This window comes from Abramis brama (assembly GCF_963993115.1).
Source record: "Abramis brama genome assembly, chromosome: 3".
NCBI lineage: Eukaryota > Metazoa > Chordata > Actinopteri > Cypriniformes > Leuciscidae > Abramis > Abramis brama.
The window spans coordinates 57787454-57809331 of record NC_139965.1 but is presented as its reverse complement, the minus strand read 5'-3'; the positions used below and the strand labels follow the sequence as shown (position 1 = coordinate 57809331).

The 21878-nt window shown below is 36.9% G+C and overlaps 1 protein-coding gene across 7 annotated transcripts in view; it reads right to left on the bottom strand.

Annotated features, from left to right (window-relative positions):
- Window positions 1-21878, bottom strand: part of dennd5a (DENN/MADD domain containing 5A) — a 71553-nt gene that overhangs the window by 35515 nt on the left and 14160 nt on the right. For 4 of the 7 annotated variants that reach the window (XM_084108428.1, XM_084108426.1, XM_084108423.1 and 1 more), the window contains exons 2-5: window positions 12712-12783; window positions 12014-12123; window positions 8408-9080; window positions 2086-2273 (exon numbers count right to left, since the gene is read on the bottom strand). In XM_084108428.1, coding sequence (XP_083964554.1) covers window positions 2086-2273; window positions 8408-9080; window positions 12014-12123; window positions 12712-12783 — 1043 coding nt within the window. The remainder of the gene's footprint in view (window positions 1-2085; window positions 2274-8407; window positions 9081-12013; window positions 12124-12711; window positions 12784-21878) is intronic. The other 3 variants (XM_084108427.1, XM_084108429.1, XM_084108425.1) reach the window with 1 other exon arrangement.

Sequence of the window (21878 nt, the reverse complement as noted above, 5' to 3'; positions counted from 1 at the left end):
TTTTTATAGCATCTCCATTTTAAGGCCTAGTTGTAAATATGCAGATAGATCTGGGAAGATTGATTCATTTTAATTTTACTTTCAACTTTATTGTGTTTATTTTACTCTATTTTTCAACCTAGTGTGTAATAATGCCTGTTTGATGGTCTCTGACTTTTAAAAATACACTTTTTTTCAGTTTTACAGCAAACACAAACTGTAGAAATCATTCTTATATGATGATTTGGTGCTCAATTATAAATAATGGTTCTTATTATCAAAGTTGAAAACATGAGATTTTGGTGTGTAATATTTTTGTGCAAATCAGTTTTTTCAGGATTCTTTGATGAATAGAAAGTTCAAAATAACAGCATTTACTTGAAATAGAAATCTTTAGCAACACTATACATGTCTTTATTGTCACTTTTGATCAATTTAAATCAATTTAATGCTTCCTTGCTGAATAAAAGTGAATTTCTTTTCATTTAAAAACTTGCCCCACGCTACTAAATTGTAGTATTTCAAAGTTTCCCCCAAAATATTAAGCAGAAAAAACTATTTTCACCATTGATAATAAATCAGAATGTGTTTCATGAGCACCAAATCAGCATATCAGAATGATTTCTGAAGGATCATGTGACACTGAAGACTGGAGTAATGATTCTAAAAAATGCAGCTTTGATCACAGGAATACATTAGATTTGAAAATATATTAAAATAGAAAACCGCTATTTTAAATTATAATAATATTTCACAATATTACTGCTTTTGCATTATTATTTATCGAATAAATGCAGCCTGGGTCAGCACTTATTTCAAAAACACACACACACACACTATATATATATATATACAGTACCAGTCAAAAGTTTGGAAACATTACTATTTTTAATGTTTTTGAAAGAAGTCTCTTATGCTCATCAAGCCTGCAGTTAAAAAAACAAAAAAACAACAAAAAAACCCCCAGTAATATTATGAAATATTATTACAATTTAAAATAATGGTTCTCTTTTTTAATATATTTTAAAATGTAATTTATTTTTGTGATGCAAAGCTGAATTTTCATCAGCAAGTACTCCAGTCTTTGGTGTCTTATGATCCTTCAGAAATCATTCTAATATGATGATTTGATACTCAGTTATTATCAATGATGGAAACAGTTGTGCTGTTTAATATATTTTTTTGGAATACTTTTTTCAGGATTCATTGATGAGTAAAACGTTAACAGCATTTATTCATAAAAACAGCATTTATTCAAAATAAAAACATTTCTAACAATATAAATCTTTACCATCACCTTTTATCAATTTAACGCATCCTTGTTGAATTAAAGTACTAATTTCTTTAAAAAAAAATAGTTATTGTTCCCAAACTTTTGAACGGTAGTGTATATTGTTACAAAAGATTTCTATTCTAAATAAATACAGTTCTTTTTAACTTTTTATTCATCAAATAATCCTGAAAAAAGTATCTCAGGTTATAAAAAAAATATTAAGCAGCACAACTGTTTCCAACATTGATCATAAATCAGCATATTAGAATGATTTCTGAAGGATCATAAGACACCAAAGACTGGAGTACTTGCTGATGAAAATTCAGCTTTGCATCACAAAAATAAATTACATTTTAAAGTATATTAAAAAAGAGAACCATTATTTTAAATTGTAATAATATTTCATAATATTACTGTTTTCTTTTGTTTTTGTTTTTTTTAACTGCAGGCTTGATGAGCATAAGAGACTTCTTTCAAAAACATTAAAAATAGTAGTGTTTCCAAACTTTTGACTGGTACTGTATATATATATATATATATATATATATATATATATATATATATATATATATATATATATATATAGATAGATAGATAGATAGATAGATATCTTTAGATTGGGCAGCATTAGGATTTCAGCCTAATAACCACAAACCTCTTATGCCAGGAAGATGTTGATGCATGACCTAATGACGCACGTAAAGTCCAAACTGACCATTCTGACAATGATCTATAAGGTTGAAGCACTAATCCTCTAGAAAACCCACATGACTTCATGATGTACTGAATAGCAGGATGAGTGTGTTCTCTGGGAGTGAGTGTAAGTCACGCACCTCTTGGGGGAGTTCCAGCTTGGTGCGGTCATCCTGGCCGTTGGAGTGCAGACCCATGAGGTACGGCACAGGAGCGTCCAGAAAGTGGAGCAGTGAAGCGGGCAAGATGGGCACGTACACATGCTGCCATTGGAAGGGGAACATTAAGGCTGTGATGCTCTCTGCCACCGTCATCAGCCGCTGGTAATCTGATCAGCAAGAGGACACAGACACATTTACACACGTTACTCTACACAGAGTGATGCTAATTATCCATCTCCACGGATAGAACAATCACACATGAGACCATAACAGTGTATTTACAGGAACAGATATTTACATAGAGATGAAAACAAAAGTTGTGGTAACTCACAGAATCAGACAGAACACAGATGGACTGTAAATATATGTACAGTATATCAGATTTAAAGGGATAGTCCATCCAAAAAAGAAAACTGTGTAATCATTTACTCACCCTCATGTCGTTCCAAACCTGTAGGAAACAGTTTTGGTTCCCATTGACTTCCACTGAATGGACAAAAAATGGGAAGCAAACCTCTTTGGTTTCCAACATTCTTCAAAAATATCTTATTTTATGTTCCACAGAAGAAAGAAAGTCATAGAGTGCGAGTAAATGATGACAGACTTTAAGTGCTCTTCATGGAGACTGACTCCATTATTCGATGTTCAATACTGTCATTTTTTCGTGTGATGTCAAGAGAACGTTCTTGACATTCAATAACTTACTTATTGTAGAAATCTGAGTGCTTCTTAAGTGACTAGCACACAGTGCAGTCTCAAGTGGTCATTTAAAACTAAAAATGTCACAGAATTGAGGAAATTTATTTATACTATTCTTATACACACCAAACCCAGACAAAAAGGTCAGTCTTTTCGTTATGGTCTCCACCCTGCAATCCCATAGGGTGTCACGATTGTCAAAGAGACAGGAATACTAAACCAGCCTCTAAGCACCCTGAGTAACAACAACAGGCCTATTCATACACACACACACACACGTTGTGTTTTCATGTTTTATGGGGACTTTGCATACACATAAATGAGTTTTATACTGTACAAACTGTATATTCTACCCCCTCACACTAACCCTACCCATCACAGAAAACTTTCTGCAGTTTTACATTTTCAAAAAACATCACTTAGTCTGATTTATAAGCTGTTTTCCTCATGGGGACCAAAAATGTTCCCACAAGGACAAGGATTTTGGGTATTGCCATCTTTGTGGGGACATTTCATCCAAATAGCGTAGAGTTTACCTGAACCACACACACACACACACATATATACATACGCAAACACGTGTGTGTGTATATATATATATATATATATATATATATATATATATATATATATATATATACACACACACACACACACAAGTACACACACAAATATATATATAGTGTATATACACACACACACACACACACACACAAGTACACACACGACAGATATATATATATATATATATATATATATATATATATATATATATATATACACACACACACACACACCACAGAACTACTGTCACATTCATAATAAAACCATTCATCAAGAGTCAAAATTACCCTAACAAACCTTCATTATTCATAATATATAATATAATATAATAAATACTTTATCCATAATAATAATAATCCAAATGATGGTTTAGGTCTATTAATTTTTGTATGAATAATTTGTTAAAGATGTAGACAACAAATGAGCAGTTGACAGATTCATATTTTATCATATATTATTGTTATTAAATAATAATAATGTTTTTCTTAAATTATTAATTCAATAAGATAACTTGTTATTTAAACAATAACGATAACAATATTTGAATAAGATTTAAAATTAATGAATATTATATTATGTATGATTCATTAACTGATCATATTAATTCAAGTAATAATTACTTCAGATGACGTGTAAGCTTATAGACTGTCCTGCAACTGAGACTGAGGTCTATATATGGAAACGACCAGTAACTGGCGATCATCCACTGATCTAGCAGCAGAAGCCCGTCTCAAGAATTCACGTCCATGGGAAAGAGCCAGGGAAATTATAGATATATATATGCTACGTATGCGGCTGTTATATATAGAACAACGTAGGCTATCTTGTTTTGTAGAGATCACACACCCTGCTGTGTGCGTGCGCAGCTCATCTAATGACATCAAGTCTTTTTCATTCTGGACTCACTGTCCACAAACATTACGCTTACAAGCATGAGCCTTCTGGATGCAGAGAGGGATGATGTAATTTCCAGCCAATCGTATTTATGCTGCATCACCACCATCCTCCAGATCTGGAGGACGGTTGCTAAGAAACAGCACAGCAAAGCATCCGCCGCATCACCCAGACCCCTGTCGCCGTGTAGTTGCCTCCTGTGATTTGCTATTCCGTGTTGCTGTAATTGATCCAATCAGCACATCTGTCACTGAATCACAAAACAATCTTCCCATGACCCTTTAAATTCAATCTAAAACGGCCTGCGGAGGATTTACACTGCCAATCACATTGCATTTAACATGTGAATCAAACAAGAGTGACATTTTCAGAAGTAAAATAATGATATTTATTAAAGATTAACGGTCAGGTTGAGGTTAAGCGTATGGCAGGCAGAAGTTGATTAAATTACTACATTTTGTGATTAACTGCTAAACTTATTCACGTAAATAATCAACAGAAAGCCACGAGTTTAATTTGTAAAGTACTATGTGTTTGAGGGAAAGGGTGGGCTGTGAGTTTGATGAGAACAAAGCAATAAGATGAGCTCACACGGACACTGAGATGGAGAGAGAGAGTGTGTGAAAGTGAGGAAGAGTGTGTCGCAGTACACTGCAACATCACCGCCTGTTCAATCTCTCAACCAAAACCAGACTGTGGTGTACTGAACACGCAGAGATCAAGGAAATGAGCTGAAATCAATGTTTGCATGGCATTCATTCAGATATCGGGTCATTAGATTTGAATTGGCTTTAATTTGAAAATGCTGCTATTAGTTGGCAGCAAAGAGCAACACTAATTCATGTCAGAAAGGTATTAGGCTCACTAATTTAAAGCTTCTGCATTATTCTCTTTGGACTATTAATAACAGTGATTTATGACTGAGCAAGTTATAGCCGACTCGTTAACAATTTACAGAAACTCAATGAGATTTTCCAGTTTTCCTACTATATGTGACCCTGGACCACAAAACCAGTCACATGTCACACAGGTTTATTTGTGGCAATAGCCAACAATACATTGTATGGGTCAAAATTATAGATTTTTCTTTTATGCCAAAAATCATTAGGATATCAAGTAAAGATCATGTTTCATGAAGATATTTTGTAAATGTCCTACCGTAAATATAGAAAACATTTATTTTTGTGAGTGAATACAGGACAATCGTGAACATAAATGGACAACTTTAAAGACGATTTTCTCAATGTTTCGATTTTTTTGCACCCTCAGATTCCAGATTTTCAAATATTGTCCTATCCTAACAAATCATTCATCAATGGAAAGCTTATTTATTCAGCTTTCAGATGATGTATATTTTTGTGGTCCAGGGTCACATATGTCCTATTAAAGGGGACCTATTTTTTGGAATTGCGCTCACGCTAATTTGCCCAGTTTAGTAAATCTGTCCCTAAGTGTCTAAACCAGTGGTTCCCAAAACTGTCCTGGAGTACCCCCACAGGGAACTACACTAGCCTTTTCCACTGGTGGCACTTGCGCTACTAACTTTTTCAGTTACTGGCGCAAAACATGATTTGGTCGCACAAATTATTTATAGTAAGCCGCTCTGGATAATAATGAACAATAATGAAACTGTATTGCATACAGATGTGCTTTTTATTTTACTTGCCATCTTTTAAACCACATGCCTTCTTGTTTTTGTTTTCTTTAACATTGGTTGGGATAGATTTACTGCAATAGAAAATACAGTACACAATAAAGTGCAAAATGGATTTCAACATGCTATGGTTGGCACAGATGGGCAGACTCCTGAACTCTTAAGTAGTGATGCACCGATGTGAAAATTGTGGCCGATACAGATAACCGATATTAATATCGCTGTTATGGCCGATACCGATATCTCTGTATAGAAAACAAATTTACTGATAATCAAATAAAGAGATATTTTCCAAAACACTTGTTGTAAACACTTTTTTTTTTTTTTTTACTTTAAAAATGACTGATACTGGGCACCTTTACCTGTGTGCAAAATATGTCACACATAGGACACACATGCATTATATTGCATTGCATATAATGTGTGCTGGTCAACTTGTCTAACATTAAGAAACCCCTAGAAAACAGTAAAAAAAAACAAAAAAACAGGAACATTGTGTACAATTAAGATAGGCTACTTAATTTATTATTCCAATATCCAAATATGATACTAAATAGCACAGGGAAAAGGGCTTCTATTTGTGACGTGCTGTCTTTGCGTTTGAACATTGCACATTTTAAACAGGACACGCATTAGCTGAATAAATGTTAGCCAGTACAAACATATTTATAGAAAACAGTTGACAGTCCAATAATAGCATAACGAATCACTTATTCTAAAAATAATATCAAGTATAAGTTAGACGAATCCGACATATAACGAGGGCTGTGTTAACAGTAAAACATCCGTCATTTAACGAATTTTAAAAACACGGATGGATAATACAAAATGTTTTCTGACATTTTGACAGAAAAAAAACAAGCAAGAACAAAATTTAAACTTTTAAATTTAGCCCGTCAATTTTAATTTTACAATTATCTTCTCTCTCTGTGTGCGCGCGTCCGTGTTTTGAGAGAGAGAGAGAGAGCGCAGCACTGATACAATGGTACGTTTTAATCTAAGTAACGGTCGCGGGGCTGAAGCCAACTTGATGTGTTGAATGCTCAGAGCACGTTATAAAACGTATTCTTAAAATACACATTTCTGTTTTAATAAATGCTCATAGTAAATCATAGCATATTGCCTAAAACATAGGTACAAAAATAATCAGTGATACATTTGCGACCCATTAAAAATTAGGGTCGCAATGGCATTTCAAAAGGTCGCATATGCAACCATTTTGGTCGCAGTGTAGTTCCCTGCCCCAACACTGCACGTTTTCTTTGTCTCCCTAATCAAACACACCTGATTCAACTCATCAGCTCATTAACCCATGATTAGGGACACAAAGAAAACGTGCAGTGTTGAGGGTACTCCAGGACAGGTTTGGGAACCACCGGTCTAAACCAAAATTATCGGGGCTTTGTTTGATAGCACGCATCTCTGTAACTTTAGCAGATCCAATTTCTTCTTTCAAGAACATTGGAGAAGTCTGGGAACACAGATTTCCGGCAGACACTTTCCCACCTAGAAACTGCGTAAAACTAATCAGCCCTTTTGTGAAACCTCTTGCCATTTTTGTGTGGAATTTGTCTCAATCTGAGAATAATAATAATAATAAGCAGGCTCTAGATCTACAGAAGTATCCCAGCAGGCAATCTTGCGTTTAAAAGACATCTAATAGCCATCCAAACAAAGCCCAGATGTCTAGGCTAAAACAAGGCAAAATTTGGGCTGTCAGCGAAAATTTAATTTTCAAAAATTAGACATCTAAACCATCGCCCAAGAATAGACTAGTCATCAATTAGATAACAAAGAAATGAAATGAAAGAAGAAATGAAACCAAACACCTTGTAATCACTGTTGACTTTGCTTACATGATGGAATTTCATACATCTCGCAAGTTATTTTGGCAAAAACAACATGTAACCAAATTCAAGGTTATTTTGGCTAGAAATGGGTTACTCATAGCCGGACTATATCGGGTCTATAGTTAAACTAGATGGTGAAATGACGACTATTTTGGGATGGCTGATTAGCAGCCAGGCACATTAAGTGCCTGACATAGCCATTTCAAGATCATTAAATTGTGTTATATCTTATATGATATATTTAAGCGATATGGTGCAAGAGGCAGAGCTATAGTCTAAATATAGACTGGCAAAAGGGTGTCACCACTTCAAGTGCCTTCCTGCTTTATGGCTCTGTTTACACCTGGTATAAAGATGTGTTTTAGTCGATCGGATCACAAGTAGACGAGGGAGAAACATAGGGTGTTAATCCACCTTGTGATGCTATCGACCAAAACATATCTTAATACTAGGTGTAAACAGGACAAAGATATAGGAGTGTTTGGAGTGATCCCAAAAATAATAATAATTCAATTCGGAGGAACCAAATTCAAGGTTATTTTAGCTAGAAATGGGTTACTCCTAGCCGGACTATATCGGGTCTATTGTTAAACTAGACGGTGAAACGGCGGCTATTCTGGGATGGCTGATAGTTACTCACGTTGCGAGTACAGAAGGATCTGGATCTCCAGGAGTGCACAGGTGAAGAGTTGTAACACGTTCTCCAAGCCCAGCAGCTCAAACACCTCCTGCATGGGGAAGTCAAAGAGGGGCAGCTCGGACGTGCTGGGTCTCTGACACAACACCGGCCCGTATACGCCCGAAAACTTCAAGGAACGCCCAGCCGGTGGCAGTGGGACCTCGTAGAGGACGTTGTAGACGTAGCTCTCCAACGGGAGTGGAGGGGGCTGAGGCGAGGTGACGGCCTGGTGCAACTGTTCGAGAACCTTTCTGCAGGCATTGGCGAAGGCCATGGGTGTGATCAGGCAGATGCATTTGGACACGTAGAGTGTGTCCCGGCTGATGTCATACGAGTTGAAACGCTGCAAACGGGACAGGGATGGGGCGGCGTGCAGATGTTGAGGGGTGGGACGGGGGTCTTCGGGACTGCGAGGTGTGGGTGGCGTGTGCAAGATGTCGTACTGTTCTGCATTGTGCATGTGATAGAGTGTCTGCATGGCACTGCAGATCTGTTTGCTGGTCACCTCCTCGAAGAAGGTGAGGGCGAAGCCGTAGGTTCGGGAGCCGTCCTCTCTCGTGATGATGAAGGAGTGGAACTGTGGATCGCGGGTGTCTGTCTGTGTCCGGAAAGACAGGCCTTTTGGCATACAGAGCTGTAGGAGAACAAAAACAGGTTCTGAGGCTCTACAAAGACCCTTAACTGTTTTTGACCTTCAACAAGCGCCCTTAATTTAAGGCATTGCACTCATTTGAATGACCAATTTAGCAGCCAGGCACATTAGGTGCCATTTCAAGAGTGTCGACAACCTTGCATGGTTAGTATTACATTTCAGCAATCTCAAATGTGTTATATCTTATATGATATATTTAAGTGATACAGTGCAAGAGGCAGAGCTATAGTCTAAATATAGACTGGCAAAAGGGCGTTGTTAGGCATGACACTACTTCAAGTGCCTTCCTGCTTTATGGCCCTGTTTACACCTGGTATTAAGATGTGTTTTAGTCGATCGGATCACAAGTAGACGAGGGAGACACATTCACGTTTACAACTGGTGTTTTAATCCACCGACCTTGTGATGCTATCGACCAAAACACATCTTAATACTAGGTGTAAACAGGGCCTATGACAGGGCAAAGATATAAGAGTGTTTTGGAGTGATCCCAAAAATAAAAATATTAAATTAGGAGGAATTAGGAATTGTTAGTCATCTATAAAACAGAAAGCATACTTCACTTGTCCGTGTTCACGGGTGAGTATCTTTTTAAATATTATGAAAGAGTCTTTGGGCCCTATCTTATACCCGGTGCAATGCAGCGCCAGACTCGGCGCAAGTGTTTTTTGCTAGTTTCAGTCTGACGCAGTTATCATTTTCACGCCCTGCGCCACGTTGTTTAAATAGCAAATGCATTTGCGCCCATTTGTCTGAAAACAAGGTGTGTTCTGGCACATTGTTGGCGCGTTGCTATTTTGAGGCAACAGAAATAGACTGCGCCACTGACCAAATGAAACCTGGCACAATATTTATATATTTTTTTATTTAAAGAGCGCATTAGTAATGTGCGCCTATAGGCGGGTCCACAACGCGCGTACACTCTGCTTATTAAACACACAGGGACAGCACAAGCATGCCAAATATTTAAAATAAAAGGATTACAATGTAAAAGATTATTATTGTGTACATAAAGATATGGTGGAATCCGGCTTGTCCCGTAGATGGTCTGCTTGCGCACTTTTACCTCGCGCACGAGCAGATCCGTTTGCGCTCTGGTTTCCACTATCAAATTCCTTCATGTAAATCCGCCATGGCGCGAGCGCAACTGGCATTTAAAGAGAATAAGAGATGAGACTCTGATTGGTTTAACGCTCATAAATCCCAAAACACACCCATTACTCATTAAGAGAATAGGGACAACCCTTTTCCCCCGTCGTTAAACTAGCAAAAGTGGATTCTGACACTCCCTTAGTGAACTTGCACCCTGCGCTTTAGACCATGCGCTTAGATCGGTAAAATAGGGCCCTTTGAATCATTCACTCAGAAACTGGTTAGCTACAGAAAAAAAACTCCACAGGAAGTAGCGCCCGGGTCCTTGTGGTTATTACAGTACGTCAGGCAGGAAATCCAAATGTTCAACTGTCATCCATAGACCTCCAATATAGCTTATCATTTGAAACATGCAAGTAGTAGCAACTTTAAAGAGAAAATATTCAGCAATGGTGTTGGCTTATGAATTTGCACATAGTTTGTCTTAAAAAAAAACCCACATAGACATAAAAACAACATTAAAAGCTTGATTTTCACCACAGGGGGACTTTAAGTAATTAAATGAATATATAAACGTGCAATAAGTCGACTAATGGTTTAAATGAACGACTACTAGTCGACTAGAAAAATCTTTATTTGGGCGCAGCCCTAGATTTCAGCGTAGCTGGATATCTCCACAACTGGAACTGCTCACAATACTCACCTGAGATAGAATAGAAAGAAAAAGAGACGAAGTATAAATAAGCTTGAAAGTTCTCTTCCAGAACTAGAACTATCACAAACTGGTAGGGGTGGAACGGTACACAGAAGTCACGTTCGGTTCATACCTCGGTTCAGACATCACGGTTCGGTACGAGTTCGGTACAATGGAGGGAAAAACAAAACAAAAATGCAGAAGGCTTGTGTATGTCTCAGGCTGGACCACCAAAGGAAAATAAATTACTTAAGCCTTGTATTTTTTAAATAAGTTTTATTAATAAAGTAAAGTATTTGTAGTGCACTGACAATAGTTTTATATAATTAGTTTATTAATTAAATTAATAACAAGACAAAAAGACCTTGAGATACGTTTGGTAGTTGTACCTGAATGAATTGAAAATTAATTTGCTACATTTCAGGTTAATATATTTGTTTTCCTTAAAATTGTAATTAACAGTAACTTAAACACTTTGCAGTTTGAATGATGACCTGTATAAATAAAATGACGGAGTATGTTTTTATGTTTCCACTGTTCGATCGTGCCCGCGCCTCACACACACACGCACAAATATAAGTAAACACTTTGCGACTTTTCAATCGTGCCCGTGCCTCTCTCTCTCTCTCTCTCTCTCTCTCTCTCTCTCTCTCTCTCTCTCTCTCTCTCTCTCTCTCTCTCTCTCTCTCTCTCTCTCTCTCTCTCTCTCTCTCTCTCTCTCTCTCTCTCTCTCTCTCTCTCTCTCTCTCTCTCTCTCTCTCTCTCTCTCTCTCTCTCTCTCTCTCTCTCTCTCTCACACACACACAACATATTCCAGCATTACAATCTTTACATCGCAGCCTGCTTCAGAGCTAAGGCGGGGCTACAGATTAGGTGTCCCTAAAGAACCCGCGTATCTAACAGTAGGTCCGCATTACATTAATTTATTTGCACGAAAGTTTTATTACTTTTTATAGTGTGTATTCTCCGTGTAAATTTATGCACCGAACCGTGACGCCCGTACCGTTTCGGTTCAATACGAATACATGTACTGTTCCACCCCTACAAACTGGCATTGTATCTGCCGGTGTGCACCCTGCTCTCTGGGATGAAACTGGGATTAGTTGTTGAAAAACCCATATTCACTCACCATTCCCACTGCATCCTGGTCAAAAGGGTTCCACTCCACATTGTTGGGATAGTGCGCAAGAACTTTAGATTTAAAAGTTCGTCGCAGTGGACTCTGCTCAAAATTTTCACCTGAGATTTGGACAGAAAGAGAAAAAGACAAAGACAAAGACAAAGAAAGATAAGCTCTTTTTCAAAAACTATCTTCAAACCTTCATGGCAATTCAAGCAAACCAAACCACAGATACACTGATATACTTATTTCTTCTGGAGGAAGACACTGGTCTAGAACGTTGCGAAAAAACAGACATGAAAACAGAAAATCAAACCGAGTTAAAGCCAAAAAAGTGCCAGAACAGTTGAAGCAGAAAAGTGTCGGAACACGCATTGGAAAAACGTGCCTTGAAAATCATTCCAAGTGAAGGAGTTACAGCAGCCCACCAAGCGAAACCTTGGCCGAGAGTTCACCAAAGCAAAAAGTTCGGAGTGCTAATAAGTTTTTGCTGCTGAGAGAGGAATAGGAAATGGAAGTTGAAGGGGGAAAGGGCAGGAAAATCAGACAGGTGATCCCAAACTACCCGACCACGAGCCATCTCACACACGGACAAACAGCGGTGCTGTGAAAGAAGTGCGTGGAAAGGTTAAAGGTTAGCGGGCACAGGCCGAGCTGTGGTTGATTGTGATACAGACAGGAGCATTGGAGGTTGGGATGAGGGTTACCTTCGTCTGCACTCGCCAACTTTCCTCTGGCACCATCACTGAATCTAGTGGCCTGTATATACTGGCATAAAGCTACACAACAGATAAAACAGTGTAATTAATCACTTACATGAGGAGGGTGAGTGAGCATTACTCACTCGTTACTCATAGAGAACACCATTCATTATGGAGGGCTAGGAGTGCCGCTTAAAAAATACAATCAGGAAATCAATTATCAATTTATTAATTTCAAAATAAAGTTTCAGCCATATTTATATCTTATTTAAATGTTGTTTGTTAAATCAATAACTTTTGATTTAATAAATAAATATACATTTAAAACAATTTGATTTCATGTTTAAAATATGCATACTTAAAAGAGCCAACAATACATTGAATGGGTCAAAATTATCGATTTTTCTTTTCTGCCAAAAATCATTAGGATTTTAAGTAAAGGTCATTTTCCATCAAGATATTTTGTAAATTTCCAACTGTAAAGATATAAAACATTTATTTTTGTGAGTGAATGCAGCACAATCGTGAACATAAATGGACAACTTTAAAGACGATTTTCTCAATATTTCTATTTTTTTGCATCCTCAGATTTTCAAATAGTCGTATCTCGGCCAATATTGTCCTATCATAACAAACCACACATCAATGGACAGCTTATTTATTCAGCTTTCAGATGATGTATACATCTCAATTTCAAAATATTGACCCATGTGACTGGTTTTGTCATCCAGGGTCACAAATGTCAAATTAAAACCACATCAAGTAAGAAAAAAATAAATAAAAATAAACATTGTTTTCTTTAGCTGTTTTTGAGTTATTTAAAAAAAATGTTTTTAGACATCATGTCAAGATATAATATGTCTCACTTAATGTCTTGAAACATCTGTTCCGCCCGTTGTTGTGGAGATGTTAACTAGTTTTAGTATTTAGTTTTTAACTGTCACTACAAGAAATACAGTACCTGTCAAAAGTTTGGAAACATCACAGATTTTTAATGTTTTTGAAAGAAGTCTCTTATGCTCACCAAGGCTGCATTTATTTGATCAAAGATGCAATAAAAACAGTAATATTGTGAAATATTATTATTACAAATTAAGATAACTGTTTTCTATTTTAATATATTTAAAAATCGAATTTATTCCTGTGACCAAAGCTGAATTTCCAGCATCATCAGTGTCACATGATCCTTCAGAAATCAATATTATATGCTGATTTGAGCTCATCAATTTTCAGTTGTGCTGCTTAACATTTTTGTGGAAACTGTGATACTTTTTTCAGAATTCATTGATGAATATAAAGTTCAATGAACCGGATTTTATTTGCATTTATTAACTGTATTCATTAAAGCATTTATTACATAGAAAACCTTTGTAGCGTTATAAATCTCTTCACTGTCACTTTTGATCAATTTAATGCATCCTTGATGAATAGAAGTATTAATTTCTGACTTTTTTAAAATCGGTAACACTTTACAATAAGGTTTGATTTGTTAACATTAGTTAATGTAATGTATTAAAGGAACACTCCACCGTTTTTTGAAATAGGGCTTATTCATATTCTTTCATACATTTAGATAGGTGGGTAAATGCATTTTTGTCTCAGTGCATGCATTGTTTTAGTTTGACAGGGTCGGCGCTAGCTTAGCTTAGCACAATGAATGGAATCCTTTGTTGCCAGCTAGCATGTCCTGAGTAAAAGTGATTAAAAAAAAAACTAAAAAAACACGTAATTACTTCTTGTGGCCTGCGTATTCACAACGAGTACAAATAGCGATGCAGATTAACACTAGGCGATTTCTTAGGCAGATATTGACTTGGGACTATATTATGGGGAAGCACAGGCGAAGCACGGCTACTTAGGCGAAGCACTGCTACTTGGGCGCAGACATATCACGCAACACATGAAATCCCACGACTTCCGTCAACATACCGGTGTGCAAGGAGTCAAAACACAGAAGAACAACACGCGTGACCTGCACCGAGTGTCTTCGCTTTTGAATTTTTTTTTTTTGAGAAGTTACAGCTACAGTTACAGCAAACATGGTAATTATCTGCGTAGCAAAAGGTTGTGAGAACAAGCAAAGGACATACACGAATGTAATGTTTCACAGAATTCCATCGAATGTGGAACTGAGAAATAAATGGCTAGCTGCTCTGGAGATCTGTACTTCAACGCCTCTCTACAAAATCAAACAGTATTGTGTTTGCAAAGAGCATTTTGCACCGGAGGACTAAGTTACTTTGAAAAAATGGAATATGGGCCCAGAAAGACGGTACTACATCTGAAACATACGGCTGTCCCCATCCCATCTATTTTCAAAGCACAGGCAGAACAAAGTGCACATGTAAGTTGTCTTTTATTACTCTTCCTTATGTTAATCTGTGTCTTTATTCGGTTGTAAGATAGATGCTGAGAAGCTGTATATAGACTACGGTTCAAATAACGTTAGCCTCCTCTAGTATAACCTCATGTTGAATTCAACCTGTTTAGCATGAACAACCAAACTAAAATAAAAATCGTTGTTATCGTTACCTGTAAAATGAAATGACTGAGGGCTAAGTTAGCTATATTTCTCTCACCGAGTTAGGCTCAGGAGTTTTAGTATAACTACTATGAGGAGAAGGCTACAAGCAGTTTACTATACATGTGTCATGTTTAAAATAATCACTTACTCTGTGGACAGCTGTCCATTTGGTCTATTCGGCGTGGGGCGTTTTTTCCAGTTCACTTTATCACACCGGAAAAAAAAATCGAGTACTGCCGGATGGATCAGCACCGTGAAATCCTCGGTAGCTGTGACACAACTGCGGGCACGCTCATCTTGATCTGACACGTTGAGCCTGGTTATCAATGGCAGTAACTTGTCCCACTCGCCACAGCACAGACACTCTATTTCAGTCGGGATAGATTGGCATATTCCCCCACATTCACACCACCAGTTCGTGTTGGCTCTCATCCTCACGTCCTCGGGCTGTTGAGCGATCGCAACCTCCGCCTGTCGTTCTATTTCCACTCATTTTCTGTAAACTCTTGTACATAGGTATGGTTCTGGCTCACACAAAATCAGCCATGTTCATCGCCATTCATGTACTGTAGGGAAAATAGCCAGGCAGCTACTATTCACACCGGTATGTTGACGGAAGTCGTGGGATTTCATGTGTTGCGTGATATGTCTGCGCCCAAGTAGCTGTGCTTCGCCTAAGTAGCAGTGCTTCGCCTGTGCTTCCCCATAATATAGTCCCAAGTCAATATCTGGCTAAGAAATCACATAGTGTTAATCTGCATCGCTATTTGTACTCGTTGTGAATACGCAGGCCACAAGAAGTAATTACGTGGGTTTTTTTTTTTTTTTTGATCACTTTTACTCAGGACATGCTAGCTGGCAACAAAGGATTCCATTCATTGTGCTAACCTAAGCTAGCGCCGACCCTGTCAAACTAAAACAATGCATGCACTGAGACAAAAATGCATTTACCCACCTATCTAAATGTATGAAAGAATGTGAATAAGCCCTATTTCAAAAAACGGTGGAGTGTTCCTTTAACTAAAATGAACTAAACAATGATGAACAAAACATTTGTTACTGTATTTGTTAACCTTTAACGTTAGTTAATAAAAATAAAGCTGTCCGTTGTTTGTTCATGTTAATTCACAGTGCATTAACTAATGTTAACAGATTTGAATAATGTATTAGTAAATGTTGAAATTAACATAAACAAAGATTAATAAATGCTGTAAAAGTGCAGTTCATTTTTAGTTCATGTTCAATAATGAAACCTCATTGTAAAGTGTTACCTTTAAAACTTAGCGCACATTTTTAAATGGTATTGTTGTTTCCAAAAAAAATTGTGTATATATATATATATATATATATATATATATATATATATATATATGTGTGTTTCTTGAGCACCAAGTCATCATATAGAAGGATCAAGTGACACTGATGACTGGAGTAATGATCACCGGAATAAATTACATATTATAAAATATATTACACAATATTACTGTTTTTACTGTATTTTTTATTAACTAAATGCAGTCCTAGTGTGCATGAGACTTCTTTCAAAAACATGAAAAAATAATGTTTCCAAATGTTTAACAGGTGCTGTAGCTAAAAGGAAAAAAACGATTATCTTATAACAGATTCCTGCAATTTTATTATGATCTTTAAGAAAAAAATTATTGATATCAGTTGAGATGTGTTGTGTAATATGTAAAACTTAAAAACGCCTTGAAACCTTGTTGCGTTCTATCCACTGTTGTGGAGATTCACGGTGTGTTTGAGCTTCTGCTCGCTGTCACACACATTACACACGGCTGAAGGCAGTGTGTTTAAGCATGAATGTCACACAGTAAAATCTCTTCAGCTTCCATATCAGGGACAATTTAAGATCTGTTAACCTGCCTTAGACAATATGAATACAGCCTTGATGCAACAAGAATAGACGTGTCTCTGAAGGATATTTCCCTGAGGAATGTGTTCAGGGCAAGAACATGTTTATTTGTCACCGATCTTCACAGAGAGAGTGTGTTTGACGAGTTCATAGATGCAAATCAGATCCGGTAGTTTCACTGGTCTGGGATCACAATAGAAATAAGGTCAGGAATGTGTGGAATTAACCAACACACACACACACACACTAGGGGCTGCCGGGCTGTTTAAACACTGTCAAGTATGACCATATGAAAACATACTACAATATGTGGTGTGCTGTTAAATTATGGATTTTATTCCATTCTTTATTAATGTTTCTGATCTGGCATCTTCCATGAGAATCTTGTTTCCATGCAAGTTTTTTTTTTTTTTTCTCTTTGCACTTGACATCATTAAAATCTCTGTAAACATTAAATATGAGATTCTGTTGAGAACTGGAATAAAACTAATAAGAGATAGTACAGTGTGTACACACTAGACACCCTTAAGGGAATGTTATATTATTTCGTTTTCAACTCTCACCACAAGGGAAATAAAGGAATTTCTCTTTAAAAAAAACCTTAAATAAGATTCTTGCACTTTTTATTTTATTTATTATGACCTTTATAAGAAATGATTGACGTCAGTTATGAGGATGTTTTTAAGTATCAAGTTCAAAAGACTCAAACAAGACGTTTTCCTGTTTAATGAAGGTTAAGATTTGATGTGACAGCTGTTTGACATGATGTATGTAAGAATAACTGATGATAGACCATTAATGTACTGTAAATGTAAGTATATTTGAAGTGATAATGTGGCCATCCCGCAAGACAAACTAAAACAGCTTCAAAGCTGTGCAATATATAGAATATATAGAAATTGAAATTAATCAATCAAAATTAAACTTTGGTGTTTTGTAAATTAATGTCATACATTATATGTCATGTAGATCAAACTGAAAACAATGCACTGAATATCTAAAGTAGCAACAACTTTTTTTTAAATGCACCAATGGAAAAAAATACAAATTAATAGTGATACGATAAAAAAATAACGCTGAATTCCTAACCCGTTTATGGACTTAAAATTTTTAGATATTTTTTTTTGGGGGGGGGGGAATGTTGCATAATTATAGGGATAATTCAAGTCTTTACATTTTTCTTGCATAATATCCATTTTGCTCATTTTTTTATGTAAAAATTCTGAAAATTCTGGATTGAAATATTCTTGCATTAACTGAAACCAATTTAATAACAACAACAACAACAACAAAAAAAAAACATTATTGTACAGTTATTTGTACAGTTTACTACCATTTATCTAAGAAGCCTTATAAAAAAGCATGTAAATGGCAACCATAAAAAATGTCATTTGTTTATATTCAATATAAAAGCATATCTAAATCAAAATGTTAACCATATGAAATTCTGTTTTATTGTAGAAATGTATCAAATCAATTTCACTTAACCGAAACAGGTACTGGCAGCAAATTGTGTTCACCAGTATCCATCCAAACCTCACAATCACACCAGGATCACTGCGCAGCGACTCAATGCAAGGACTTCCATGTTCTTTCTAATAACCTGAACATGATTTCAGAGGCAGAGCACAAAAGCAATCAGCTCTGGTGATGAATGAAAACACTTGGTCATGGTTCATCTGCCTTGTTAATTCTCTGCCAGAACCTCACACATGATTTGTTTCAATCATGGGACGGTCGGCACAAAAGGCCCGAGTTCAAGTGAGGATGAGCTAAACGGCAAGCCTTTGAAAACTAAACGATCATCATTTTGCAAACAGCAAACATGCTTTAGATATTATGAACTGCAAACAGATCAATAAGGCCGAGGTGAAAAGCACCGATGTTGTAAACCAACTAAATAAACAGCAGAAAGAGCACAAGGGCCTCATTCAAAACCACAACAAACACCAGGGCCCCACATATATTAGCAATGGTACACCTTTCTGTTTTCTTTTTTCTATTTACATTTTTTCTTTTTAAATCTATAAACAAACTGCTGCTGATCAGAGTCTGTGCCGTACAATTTTATTTGATTTATATTTAAAAAAACGATTTACAAAAAAAACAAAAAAAGTGATTAATCTGTTTGGAATTTTTTTTTAATGAAATGACACCTGTAAAAAAAGCTCTGGTACTTTTACAGAGAGCATCAGAGCCATAAAATGATGCGGAGGGGAAAACACACTGAGGTGAAAAGACCCTGTGGTTTTTGGAAAGGTCAGTGCTTAAGAAAAACAAACCAGACCTTATTCTTCCTGCATTTGGGGAAAAGTACAAAAATGCCAAAGCAACCACATTAAAATAATTGGTTCAACAAACCATATACATTGAAAACACCCACAATGCATGTTTCGCTACTTTTTTTCCCATTTTTTTCTGTCTGGCCCATAGTAATTTCTAATATCTAATTAATATAGTCGGCATGAAACAGAAGTCGAGATCATCTTTTCTTTCCTATTGTGAAAAAAAAAGTAAAAAATGGAAAAAAAAAAATTCCGTCCATCTGATAATTGGACCAATGTCGTTATTTTGATTATTACAAGGGCACATGAATAAAAAAAAAATATTAATACTGATGTGTCATCAATCAATTATTATAAACAATTCAATATTCCATAAAAAAAATTTGAACTGTCAATTTTGATTTTATGGTGAATTTACCTATTAGTTCCTTTGAAAAATAAAAAAATGCTTTTAATTTGCTATAATCGTAGAGGAAAGCTGGACTATAACAGATGCTTTTTGATTTACAGTACACAAACAGATTTCATGGCCTTAGGCTAAGAGGGAAGATGAACTTTATCTTATAAAGTACTTCTGTGCGGTGGCTGAAAGCTTGTGTCTGTTGGCCAGAGAACAGCCCGAGGCCTCGAGCCTGACGTGAGTGCATGAGGTCTGAGAGCGTGTTCGTGATGCCCACTGAAGACAGCATTAATACATCTAAACCAGCAGTGACGGGCCCTGAAGTACCAGCAGAAACCGATAGCATGATTTTAAAGGCATAGAGCTGAGACTAGTCATCTAAACAGCTGGAGGAAAAATATTGAAAAGAAACCCCAATAGAGTTCTGCGGGGGATGACGTGCTTTCGTAGGCCAACACCTGGAAAAAAGCAAGCATTTTAGTAGTTCAGGTTCCATCGTCCTTCAACGCTGGCAGAATGGGCTTTCAATAAAACTTGGCTGCCTATTCAGTAGAAAGGCGAAACATTATTTTTAAATCAGTGCTGACTAGAGAAAACAAAGAAAAAAGGCTGCAGTCTTCCCTTTTGCCAAATATGTAGGAAAACTTCAACACCCATAATGCACTGGGCATGTTGCCTTCCATGGCCACGCCCACCAGTCTGTGATGGATATGCTTACCAGAGTCAAATACCACCTTGCTTTAGTAGGGAATACTTCTTAGCAAACTAGTTATGACGGTGTCGACTTGTATTGTTCCCGGGTGCAAGAATTCGAAGAGTGAACGTTTAACGGGAGTGAGTTACTTCCGGTTGGATCTAGCGCAATGTAGGCAGCGGCTAAAGGAGACAGAGAATCGGAAAATTTGAAAAACCTCCATGTTGTAGTGAACTGGATGACCACGAACACAGTGTTTTGGGACAAAAGAAGCGGCCCAACTTCTTGCCAGATCCGCCCAACCTCCCGAAGCAAAACGTGTTCTGTTAAAGGTCGGGTATGTGATTCTCTTTTTTGTCAATTTTTTTCAAAATCACTTGAAATCCTATTCCTAACCCACTTACAGCCACTGAGTTAGAAGCACTGAAATGAAAATTAAGCAATTTAATCATCTGTGGAACGGGCAGGACTTGAAAAACTCCAGCCAATCATTTCCAAGACCACCTAGAATCATTGGACAGTAAGTTCGTCAATCAAACGGTCGTACCATCCCCCCTCCCCCCATCCCCCTAGCATGCGTGACCGCGAGAGACAGAGAGAGAGTAATGGGTGGAGTCAGGGCCAGCGTTGGAGGAAAGAAGGTAGGACCATTTGAGTTGTGTATTTTCAAAATCTGCCGGCCGTTTTGCAAATCCCATACCCTACCTTTAATAACCCTCTGCCAATGCGATAGTACATGGATGCAAAAATGTGCAGATGTACAATCTGTAGTATTCACGAAAGTGCAAGCTCAAGGTAGAATAAAACGTGAAACTAAGGCAAAATACATCAGTGCTCCCTTGGGATTTTTTAAGGCCTTCACTTGTCTTGAAAAAGGAGGTTGCTAACAAGGGGCTAAATGGGACAACAGGGGTTGTTGGGGACATTAAACGTCATCACACTGAACAGGTAAATCATCTACTCACTAAACTGCTTTCACAGACTCATTGTGTTTATAATTGTGCCCTTGCTTTTCCAACTCAAACTTTCATGGAAAATGTTTTAAATAAAGGCTGAAAGAGTTGTCGGAAGCTCATGGTGACGTTCATTTATAGCCTTACTATAGCCGTATTTAGGTTTAGAAATTCATAAAAGTTGTGTTCATGATTAATCATAAAGTTTTGTCGGTCACAGAGCTTATTTCCTACAATTATCAAAACTCCAATGGAAAAATCCTATTGGGTTTTTGTGGAGGGAACCAGGGTGATGCGAACTCGGCCCACAGAAACACGTCAACATCGTGTTCATACTGGGAATTTAAGAATGAGAAATGACAGATTGATTGTGCATCACTTGTACGCCTCTGCTAATGAATAATTGGACTAGGGTTGATGTGATGACACAATGTTGATCCTTGC